The 11612-nt window shown below is 42.0% G+C and overlaps 1 protein-coding gene across 1 annotated transcript in view; it reads left to right on the top strand.

Moving 5' to 3' along the window:
• SVEP1 (sushi, von Willebrand factor type A, EGF and pentraxin domain containing 1) overlaps nt 1-11612 on the top strand; it is a gene marked incomplete at its 5' end in the record, with an annotated part of 50633 nt that overhangs the window by 8505 nt on the left and 30516 nt on the right. The window contains 7 exons of the mRNA XM_010085950.1: nt 297-467; nt 2609-2782; nt 5782-5901; nt 6892-7068; nt 7830-7914; nt 8228-8419; nt 10373-10540. Coding sequence (XP_010084252.1) covers nt 297-467; nt 2609-2782; nt 5782-5901; nt 6892-7068; nt 7830-7914; nt 8228-8419; nt 10373-10540 — 1087 coding nt within the window. The remainder of the gene's footprint in view (nt 1-296; nt 468-2608; nt 2783-5781; nt 5902-6891; nt 7069-7829; nt 7915-8227; nt 8420-10372; nt 10541-11612) is intronic.

Here is an 11612-nt window from a genome sequence, read left to right as displayed (position 1 = left end):
AAAGAGTGAAGATGGTGTTGTGTCAGAAATAAGTTTTTCTTCTTTTATTTTAAAAATAATTGGATGGTATTAATATACCTACTGCCTCCTGACCGCTTTTCCTGTAAAATTCCTTTTCTGATGTTGTATGTCGATGATTCTCAAGACCCTTTAAAACCTATACGATGTAGCATACATGACACTTCCCAAAGCTTTCTCCTGGATAGACTTATACAGGATCAAACAATCAGATAACAAATGTATTTGTTTCAGCAGATAGCTGTATCTCTTACTGTATGCATATATTTTGTCCACAGACTGTCCGTCTTTGCAAGGATCCATACCACATCTGCGGGCCTCTTCTGCTGATTTAAAGCCAGGGTCAAAAGTGAGCCTTTCCTGTGACCCAGGCTTCCAGATAGTGGGAAACTCTGTTCAGCACTGCCTTAACCTGGGACAGTGGACACGGCCTTTTCCCCGCTGCGAAAGTGAGTTGTCTCAGTGGGCTGGCAGGATTAGGAAACCCTAGCTTTTATTTGAACCCTGTCACTATTCGTGGCCTGTTTATCCCTGCAGCTGTGATGCACCGGATTCCATCCACATTGCAGCATATACATACATGCTTAAAACTAAACTCATGTTTTACTGGGCAGGAACTACACCATGATCAGATTCTGCTGCCTTTTTCAGTCAATTTCTAATGCCCACAGCAGAAATTAGACTATTTGGATCAGCAAACTGATACTCTGAACTTTCTTCCCAAGTGGCACCAGGAGCCTGGGAGATGCACAGGAAATGCTAGAATACCTCTGTGATTTTTAAGTGTCCCTGAGAACGTCTGGTTTGTAGTAAAAGCCTTGGCATTAATATGTTATGGATTAATGTATTTAAAGGCAGCAGATATTTCTGTCAGGAGTTACAAGTGGTCCAAGACTTACATGATTTCTTCTGAGAAGCTGAGCTGTGTACATTCAGATTGCCAAGGTTCTTTGATTCCTGCTTTCCTGCTCCTGCCTTCTCCTTTCCTTTGGTTATCCTTTGCTGTGACTGGACGTGTGGCTGCAGTTGCACGTGTTGAGGCTGACTATATTTTTCATTTCAGCAATAGTAAATAGTAAATTAGCCCCAGAAGCAGGTATTGCATCATCCCAAAATTGTTCAGTAGTTTGGGGAAGATCATAAAATTTGTTAAAAATACCTTAAAAATAGTTTCATCTAGATTTGATACGATTTTTGTGTCTTGCTTTTTATTCAGTTGTTCATAGCACAAATCCAGGATCTGTTTCCTCTTCTGCCTAAAGAATAGCATGCATGTGAGGATTTACCCAAAAGCAAGTCCCACTGGGCAGAGCATAAGGTCACTGGCAGAGACAGCTTTGCTCTTTCTTGGTGTGTTATCAGTGACAAGCCACCAAAATCCTGTTGGTGTTGTCATCTGATTTGTCTGTATTGAGCCAGGCAGTTTCACCTGTTGAGCACAGAGCAGGGTTGACCTGCCATGAACACGCTGAGTGAAGGAGGGCCAGACTCGCCCACTGGCCTTTCTTGTCTTGTTCCACAAGATAAATCAAAGTGGGTTGATGACAGATATTTCCTGCATAAAGAACTACAGGGTTTATAGTGGAAGAGGTGGTGTGGAAAAGGCTCTTCTACTGACTGAGTCAGGGTCATTGTAATCACTGTCTTCACCCACCTGGATCCTTTTCCTCTTCTTGGTACCAAAGACCCCCAAAGCCACAGGTCCCCATCCCTTGACAGCCTCGTCTTTGTTAAAGGCTCTTGGGTTCTATCCCTCTACAGCAAGTACTTGGCTTCCATTACCATGGCCTCTGAACACTTCACAGGGTCTTACTGTGAGATCCCTACACACAGCTGTGGAGCAAGGAGTTGCTACAATCCATGTAGTTACAAAGATGAGCTCTGTAGCTGTTGGAGTAAGTTTATGTCATCCTGATTGAAATGAAGATGCACAGAGGCAGCACTGCTGGAATAAATAGCAACCTCTGGCAGGCAGGTACAGTGACTCCTGCTGGCACAGCTGGGATCAGAAAGGCTTAATTTGCTATAGTCAAAGTGAAAGTGATGCCCAACATCGTGTGTGAGGTCCATTCCAATCTCACCATTGTTTGTGCACTCCCTGGTCTCAGACCAGTACTGTAACCTCTTAGCATTAATCTGTTAACAAGTTTTGCAGTGATCAAATACAGTAACGTTGAGTTTGTTCTTCAGTGAAGGGAAGTAACATGAACCTCCATGGAGGCAAACTTATTTTTCCTTTTTCCTTAAAACTCATGAAGGATCGTTGATTATCAGGGTAAGTGTCCTGTGAGGGCATCTGCTCCTATCTTAGTCACAGATGTCTGTTTCAGAGCTAGCAGAGTAGCAGGAGCTGGAGAGCCTGCTCAGTCTCCGATTGACAAGTGCCCACAAAACAAGACTCTCCACTGGACCTGAAGTCAATTAGCTACTTCCAGAAAATTAGCTACCAGAAAAGTCTAGGCCCTCTTGCAGACAGATTCCATGGTTGCAGAGAAAAAAATCTCCCATGGTGGCTCTCATTTGGAATTATTCTGAAGTTGATCTCTTTCTGCTCTGCTAATGTCTGTACCCTCTTTTCACTCTGTTCCAGGAATCAGCTGTGGAGTGCCTCCACCTTTAGAACATGGATTTTATTCTGCTGAGGACTTTTTTGCTGGCAGTACTGTTACCTATCACTGCAACAATGGCTACTATTTGTTGGGTGACTCCAGGATGTTGTGCCTGGACAATGGTAGCTGGAACAGCATTTCACCATCTTGCCTTGGTAAGATGAGCCATACATGTGCCTGCATGGGCTGGCAATCTTGCACTTTTTCTGTGCCCTTGGGTTTGGGTGGGATTTCATTCTGAAATTGTGAAGGCTGACCAGAGTCTCAGAAATCATACTCCAGAATATCCCAAATTCTGAAATACAGTGCTCAGCATTGTGTGAAACCAAAACTACATTCTGGCACCTTTCTCTGTTGGTCTGTTTGAATGCCCCACACACTACATTTAATAAGCCTGAATTGCATTCCCAGCCTCTCTCCTTCCAGATTCATTTAACCATTGAGTCCTTGCATTCTCTGCTTCTAACCTGTGCATTTCCATGTGCTTCCACATACTTTCTGACCAGGTTCTTTTAGATGTTCCACGCATTAAGGTTGTAATGTTCAATATCAAATTTACTTGCTTGAAGACAGTTGATGCTGCACGGTATTTCTGATTTAGCAGAGTGATACAAAATATATTGCATAACACAATACAAATAAATGCAAGTTACACCTAGCAAAATATAACAATTGCAATACAGAGTTCAATCACAATGTGTTTCCCATTACCAGTCTCTATAACACGCTTCCCATCATGACAATGGCTGTCCCTAAATATCATTAAATATTAAATATCCCCCAGGAATAAATACATGGGTTGAAGCCAGCTCAAGCCCATTGCTAGTTGTCTGTTTTTTATACCCTGTGTTGGCCTGAGCCACATGTTCAGTCCTGTCCCTCCCCACCCCCCCCGTGCTGGTTTGGCTAACTCAGGGAGACATTCACAGTCTTTCAATTAATTCAGGGAGAAATATTTACACCACCAGTTGATCTACTCAACTGTTGGTAGCTGTTTGCCTAAAACAGGGCACCTTACTGTCCCTTTATGCTTCTTTGTAATGGCAGTGGTCAGTCATACCCTGAGCTTCATGGGCAGATTACCTTTGCCCATCTCCTCTGAGCCTTCTTTTGATTGTGGGGGTTTATTGGTCAGTCACACACAACTGTCAGCAAGCTGCAGTGTTGAAAGGACTAGGAGTGCACTTACAGACACAGTTCACGTAGTCCACACCATAACTTGCCTCCTGGTCAGCTGGCTCTGATGTACAGATGCAGCTGCAGGAGCTGAGAGGTGAGACAGACCAGCATTGTACCGGGTACAGAGGACTGAGTATGACTGTCCTTGTAGGGCCATGTCTCCAGCATATCCCTGCTGGAATCCAGTAGCTAGTTGTACTTGGATTGCTGCTGTCTTTGTCATGCCTAACACGGGAGTTGCAGGGTAACGACCTGGCAAGATTTGTGTTTGATTTGACTCTTAATTTTATGTTGGTATAACACATGATTTTTTCAGTCAAGACAAGCAAAAAAAAAAGCTAATAGTCTTTTAGTTCTGCCAAAATTCACTTTGGAGTAGGATCCATCTGGTTTCATAGGATCCTGTCTGCCAGGACTCCTTCAAAACCTCCCAACAGACCATTCATTCTGTTGTTGCTCTCTTTGCTTTTCTCCTTTGCACTTTATATCAAGGCCTAAAGATGAGCAGGTTCAGAGCAGATGCTGCATGGCTGCCTATATAGTTCGATGTCTGCGCGGTGAGAAGCATGATGTTGAGAAGGAAAAGCCCTGTGCCCCACCTTCCAGCTTGCCTTGTTTCTCATAAAGGAGAGTGGACTAAGGGGAAAATTAAAACAAGAGTAGCTTTGGCACCCTGACCCACCCTTTACCTTTCTGGTTCATGCTCCAGGCAGGTGCTAACAAAGCCTGGTACACCTGTGCCCTGGGGCATTCCTTTTACTCTGTTATGGATCTGATTCATAGCATCCTTCCACTCGTCCTTGTGTTACAAGACATTGCAGGAGGAGCAGTCATCCCACTTCTGCTGTGGTAGCACTTTGCATTCTCCCAATGCTTGTTTAATTGGCAGTTGTTTTGATTTCAGTGTGCAGTTTTCATCTTATATGTCAGAAAGAAACTCCTTTTCTTGTTAGAACATTGTTGGGTTCTTTTCAATGCTGGCCAGACTCATTCAGCAGTGAAGAATGAACACAGCAATTCAGTAAATTTTGTTGCTTTTTTAATCAGGTTGCTTTTTTGCCTGGAAATGGGCAAAGAATTCCAGTTATATGTCTTCATGGTATACCTAGTTCAACAGCTGTCCTGTAGCAGAGCTTTTAAATGAAGAATTGTTCTGTCTATCTCAAGCAGTCTGGTTTATATAAGGAATAATCCCTGATGCATTTTTCAATTAGATACTTTGAAACTGACCCTTTGCAATTTATGACTCATTGTACACATACCAAGAACACTTCTGTACAGCCAGGATTTGAAAGCTGCTATGAAGTATTCTGGAGTGAGGGATATTTTGTGCTGTAATGCAAGCCCCATGGAACATAAATCATCAAGTGGCATTTCTAGGCACTACTACCATATAAATAGTTAATTATAATAACGAATATATGTCGAACTCATTTTAACTTTTCTGGCAACTGCAGGCACTTCTCATTCCTAATGTAATGTAATTCTCTTTAGCAAAGATGCGGCTCTAATCATATTTTATGTTCAGAGTGTTTTCCCTCTTGGCTACATTTTCCTGTCCTGCAGGTGGGAAGTTTGAGATACAGAGGATTTCCTAAGAAAGTGTTTAATGCAAGAGTCCTTGCTCGTAGTGTCTTCCAAACTAGTAGTAACAACACATGAGTTATGATGTCTGTTCTTTTACTACTTGGAAACAAGATACTTTTATGGCAGTATTGACTGAAGGTTAATAGGATTTGTCTCTGATTTTCTCATGTTTCACAGTATTGTATAGTAAATTATATAGAAAGCATAAATATTAATTTTAAGATTACATATTTTTACTAGTGCATCAAAAATGTGATAGAAGTAAAAGTGACTTTTAATTATACTAATTGAAGTGATTCCTCCGGACTGTTAGAGACAGAAAATAAAAGCAGATGCTTTTTACAAATACCACCCTAAAGACATCTTTTTTCTGTTTTCTTTTATGTAGATGTTGATGAATGTGCTGTTGGATCAGACTGTGATGAGCATGCATCTTGTTTGAACACAAATGGATCCTATGTTTGCACTTGCATCCCTCCTTATACAGGAGATGGTAAAAAATGTGCAGGTATGGGGAAAAAAAAAATCAGGCTAGCCTTTCCAAGGTTCTGTATAGGCTGATATCCTGCCTCCCACTGTGGAAGACAGTTGCCAGTAATTGATATCTAGGGAGGGACAGGAGATGCTCACATCTCCATGTCATTTTGGCCTGAATAAGGCTGTGATGAAGTGTCTCCCTTTGTTTCCTGAGAATTCGTCTCTCCATATGGAGACAATTGTCATTGGGATTCTGCATGGAGACATACACACATGCAAAATCCTCTTGCACGTGAAGCATGTGTGCTGAAGACCCGAGAAGGCCACATGCTGCAATGTGTCACTTCTCAGAGCAGAGCTCTGTAGTGAAGAAATATGTAATTGCAGGCATTTGAGTAGGGCTTGAGCTGTCTGGGGAGACATTAAACAAGATAACTTTGCCTTAAGATGAGAAGACAGTGGCATACGTTGTGATAAAAGGTAGCTTAGCTGATTTCATGTTCAGGGGTGGACATGCTGGAGTAGACTTTCGGTCACAGAGGGGAAGGACTGTGACATGTGTTTGCTTCTGCAAACTCAGTTACAGAGGGCTTTTCCATATCAAGATTAGGTTACTTGCACGAGTCTTCAGTGCCTGTCACTTACACAAAGAACAGAGAAAAGCTGGTAATTACAGGCCTGCAGTTCAGCTGTGGGGTAGCTGTCTGAGACGCTGTCCCAGGAAGCACCTCCAGCCAACCTCTGCTGTCAGCTTTGGGCATGTCATTTCCAAAGGATGTGATGAAAAGTACACGTGGATACAGTGTATTTGGGTCTGCGGCAGCTCAGTTGGGATCTGGGGAACTCTTAATGCCAAAGTACTCCATTACAGTAACTTGCTGAACCCAGGACAGGCTGCAAACTACTTATGAGTGTTTTCCCCATGTCCTGCCTTCCTTCTTTCCCCAAGGATATGTCCTGCAACTTGTTTATGAAACCTAGTACTTAGTTACGTTATTGATAGTTTCTCTCTTTTCCTTAGAACCGGTGAAGTGCCGTAATCCAGGAGATCCAGAGCATGGCCATTTATACGGGGACACTTACAGTGTTGGCAGTGAAGTAACGTTTTCCTGTGAAGAAGGGTTTCAGCTGACAGGAGTGACTAAACTCACATGCATGGAGTCTGGAGAGTGGAGCCACCCTATACCATATTGTAAAGGTGTGGTTCCTGGGAGGAATGCATGTTGTAGTATGTGTTGTTAGAGAGATAGAAAGGGGAAAGTAGTAGTGTAGAGCCTTTAGAGACCGTAAGAGCTAATGAAACCCTGGCCTAGCAGACTTGGGTCTCAGGGTTGAGGTCTCTGTTGTCTTAAGATATGTAAGCACCAGTTGAAGCTTTTCACAGTGGCACTTCCTTATGCAGATTCCCAGGTGCCAAAGATGTAGATGCATCTCATTTTAATGCAAGCATTTAAAGTGTCTTTCTTCTCCACCCAGCCTCCCATTTTCAAGGAACTTGTGGGAACTAAGATCATTAAATGTGTTTCAGTGGATAAAAAGCAACCAGAAAGGACAAGCTAGTGCATGTATATATACATGGTATAACTGCAAAAATTGTTTCTTTAGAAAACCAGAACTAATGATGTGAAGCAACAGGGTAAAATGAAGGGGTGACAAAGACAATGTCAAAAAAATAAGTTCTTTGTCCATAGGGAGAGGTGGATCTAGAGTCCTTGTGACAGTCAGGCATGTGGTTTCTAGAACAGTTCCAACAACCTAATTCCACTTAGTCCAATTTCTCAATCAGGTGAAGTCAGGTAAAGAGCCCTAACTGTCAGTTATAGCTTAGTCAAGAACCCAGTGTTACCTAGGGCTTTACACCTCTTCAAATTTGTTTAGAGAAAACAAAGCAAATCCTGATTTTCTGCTCTTTTTTATTTGTGTTGTCTCAACCTCTCTTGTGATTTTGTCTTTTTAAAGCTATATCCTGTGGTGATCCAGTTATTCCAGAGAACAGTGCTATTTTGGGCTCAAATTTTACATACAGCAATAAGGTGGTGTACAGGTAGGAATTCACTGTGTTCAAAGTGCTATAGTAATAATTGATTGAGAATCTGGCAACAAATGAGAGTACGGCTGAATTGTGAGAGTGGTTAAAATGAAGGAGAGGAGCAAGATGGGATTAAAGTGATGGAAAGACATTTGGTTATAGCTGTGGCTGTTCACTATTAGAGCTGAATGTTTACTCCAGTCCTACCTCTCTATGCCCTGCAGAGAAAGATGCTGTGTGCAAGTGTGAATGAAGAAAGAAAAGGGATGGCTGATTACATTGTGCATAAAAGGTTCTGTGTTTTATAGCACTTATTTTCCTAACTCAGATGCAATGATGGATACAACTTAGTGGGTGAAAAGGAAATTCTGTGCCTTGCTAGTGGCATTTGGAATCATCCTCCCCCCTCCTGTGAAATGGTGACTTGTCCTAGCCCACAAGATATACGCAATGGAAAATACACTCTTACTGGCACAACCTACCTTTCCTCTGTATCGTACACCTGTGACAGTGGATACAGGTAAATGCAAGAATGTTCCTGAGCCAAATGCGTGCAGCATGCTTGCTGGAAGGTCTAACTTATGTCTGAAAGAGACAAACATGGGATGATTGCTCAGAAAGATAAAATACTAAGACAGAATTTTAAAATACTTCTTTATATTTTGAAGGTACTTTACATATTTCATCCTAAATTGGAACAGTTCAGTAAGGTCATATGCAATGCTTTCATTTTACCATCAAGCCCAAAGACATATTTTGAGTATTCAGAAAAATAGTCATCATTAATTTCTGAAAGTTCTCCTTTGTCTTTCAAGATTTTCATACCCCTACAGCTTTAGAGCATACCCAATATTATTTTTGCTGTTGTTTTACAGTGCCTTTGGTGAAAGAACCTTCTGGAGGTTACTAAGGTACTCCTTGAACTCTTTATGGTAGTTATTTATTCTAGGCTTTTATTCTCTTTTACATTTGTAAGCTATTAAATGGAAAAATGGAAACACATTTTTGATACACTGCAGTAATGCTACATCCAAAGATGTGGCTTTATGTTCAAGTTTCTGCCTCTCCTGTATCTGCTTCCACCTCTAGCAGATTTATTCTGCAGTAAGCGGTCTCATATGGACCTGTTTAGGTGTGAATTTTTTCTGTATTTTCCTGCTGCAAGCAATCCCATGTCCAGATGCAGGGAGGCAGGTGAGGTGCGCTCATATGATGAATATTTTATTCATGTTCACACAAATGGATACTTCAGCTGCAGTCCAGTGTAGTGTTAAGTCACAGATCCACAGTGTGGTCTTATCTATACCCCACTAAAGCAGGCAGCGTTTTTGCCAATGTCAGTGACCTTTTTGACCATGGACTTAGGACATATAGGCAGCAAATACCACATCAGTTGTGACTCCTTCCCTTTACCTGTCTGGCATACCTTGGTGAAAGTCTCTCACTCCAGGGAAAGCCCTCCCAAGCAGTGTGCATCTTATGCGTTATTTCTGGAACTAAATGTGGACCCAGTCTCTTTCTTCAGGCACCTCGTATGTGCTTTTTGTCTTAAGCATGCTGCCACAGGTGGGCAGAGCCCACTGCCCTGAGAAGGGCCTGTGCCCTATCTGTAAGGGCTTCACAGGTCAGTGTCGTTTTCTTCCACTAACCCCTGAGCTCATTTCAGTCAACTAAGCATAGGGTCTAATACTATTTTAGACTAAATTATAGGATATCAGGCACACCTGTGTAGGGCTTTCAGATATGACACGGGACCTGCTGGGAATCCATAGCCAGCTGACATAGCAGCTGGAGGCCAGGGGCTTCACCCAGGGCATCTCAGGGTGGTGTTGAATACCTCTGTTTAGACAGCTGAGTCACACCTTTTGTACCAATGCATTGCTGTTTCCTCAGCTAAGGAAACGAAAAAATACCATCAGCTTTAAATGTGTGCGGCCATTCAGAGGCAAAATCCTTTGCCTCCTGAAGGAACCAAATGCCTTTTTAGAAACCAACCTGAACTGGAGCATTTTCTTCAGTTTTCTGAGTGAAGATAGTGTTTAAGTCCTTGAGTGAATCAGATCTCAGACTGAGGCCTATTTACAGGTCTTAAGATTGGCATGGTGTTGATGGCATATAAGTAAATCTTTAAGCTTAAATAAATATTTAGGCACCCCGTGACTTTCTTTTGTAGCTCAAAGATGAGCAAAGCTACAGCAGAAGTTAAGTGTGTGTCTGCACAGTGCATTGAGGCTTCACATGAAATGCACCAGCTCTCTCTTCAAAATAATCTGAAGACCAGCTTTTTTGACAGCTTTAGCAGTGTTTTTTCATGAACAGAGGGTGAGATTCTGGCCTCCACTGAAGTCAGTGAGAGACTCCCCTTGGTTTCACTGGGGCCAGGAAGTCAGTGAGAAGCAAAGCACCGCTTCCCCTCTCTCTGTTCCCCACCTGGACTGAAATGGCAGCCTTAATAATGATCTTTGTGTCTCAGCCTTCAGGGACCTTCTGTGCTTGTCTGTGCATCTTCAGGGAACTGGAACAGCACACCTCCAGCTTGCAGCATTGTCTCTTGTGGATCCCCTCCTGCCATCAAAGATGCAGTCATCAATGGAGATAACTTTACTTTTGGAAACACAGTCACTTACATGTGTAAGGAAGGGTATGTAGATTAGCACTACTGGACTAATAGTCAGGACGAGTAAAACTGGTGCGCTGCTTCACAAGTCCTTTTGTAACTGCACACTAATTCATTTTTACTGCTTCTATCTTAACTCTCTGGAAATTAAATGTGATGGAGATGTTTTTGTGGGCTGTGAAGTTAGTAGGATGCACACAGGCATTTCTTAAAGTAGTTTGACGGCAGCTCAATACACTCCACAAGAGAAGAATGGAGAGGAGTCATGGGGCGTGACAGACCAATTCAATAGGAAGCTGTCTCCCTTGGAGTTACTACAGAACTAGTACTTCTGTGGTAAACTCAAGGCCCTGATAAAAATAAAGAATTTCTTATGTCTCTTCAGGGTATAAGAAAGCTGTTTGGTGTGTTTTGAGAACTGTCTGTTCTGGTGCTCTAAATTCTGCTTCCTTAAAACTCAGACTCCTCGTTTATTGAAGTGCATTATTTTTCTCTGATTTCTGCCTACTCAGTGTAGTGACATTTTCAGTCCAAATTTCATCAAAGGCGGGGCTCCATTTTGATGATGTCAAGCATGAACGTAATGCTGGAGTCTGATCTTGCAAGAACCCTTGCACATGCTTATCTTTACAGCCTGTGAGCAGTCCCATTGAATTTCTTGAAGCTGTTCTGTCCAAAAGGCAGAGCAGGTACGCAGAGCTTTTGCCAGGTCAGGCCCAAAGTGACTGGATAATTTTGTGCTCCTTGATATAAAAAGGTAGATTGATAAGCCAGCATTTTTCTCATAAACTGGCTTTGCAATATTAATTGAAACATAATTGAAGCAAAGCATCCATATTCTGTTTTCTTGACTGTATTATGATTTTAAAAGCTTCCTCTCTTTCTTGTGCAAGCATTTTAAATGGTATAGGATAGTAGTATTTAAAGAATGTCACAGCTGTCTGTGACAATGAATAGAGTGGATAATATTAAATATTGGCACATAATAAGCTCTTTTTCTGGAGTCCAGTCATGATGCTTTGAAAAAAATTCTGCAAACAAGACAATGCACTTATGCAGATGTTGCCATCAAAATTTGAACAACCAGTTTCCAGCC

The sequence above is a fragment of the Pterocles gutturalis genome, unplaced genomic scaffold, assembly GCF_000699245.1.
Source record: "Pterocles gutturalis isolate BGI_N339 unplaced genomic scaffold, ASM69924v1 scaffold35895, whole genome shotgun sequence".
Classification (NCBI taxonomy): domain Eukaryota; kingdom Metazoa; phylum Chordata; class Aves; order Pterocliformes; family Pteroclidae; genus Pterocles; species Pterocles gutturalis.
Note: the sequence above shows the minus strand (reverse complement) of the source record. Positions and strands in the feature narration are given on the sequence as shown.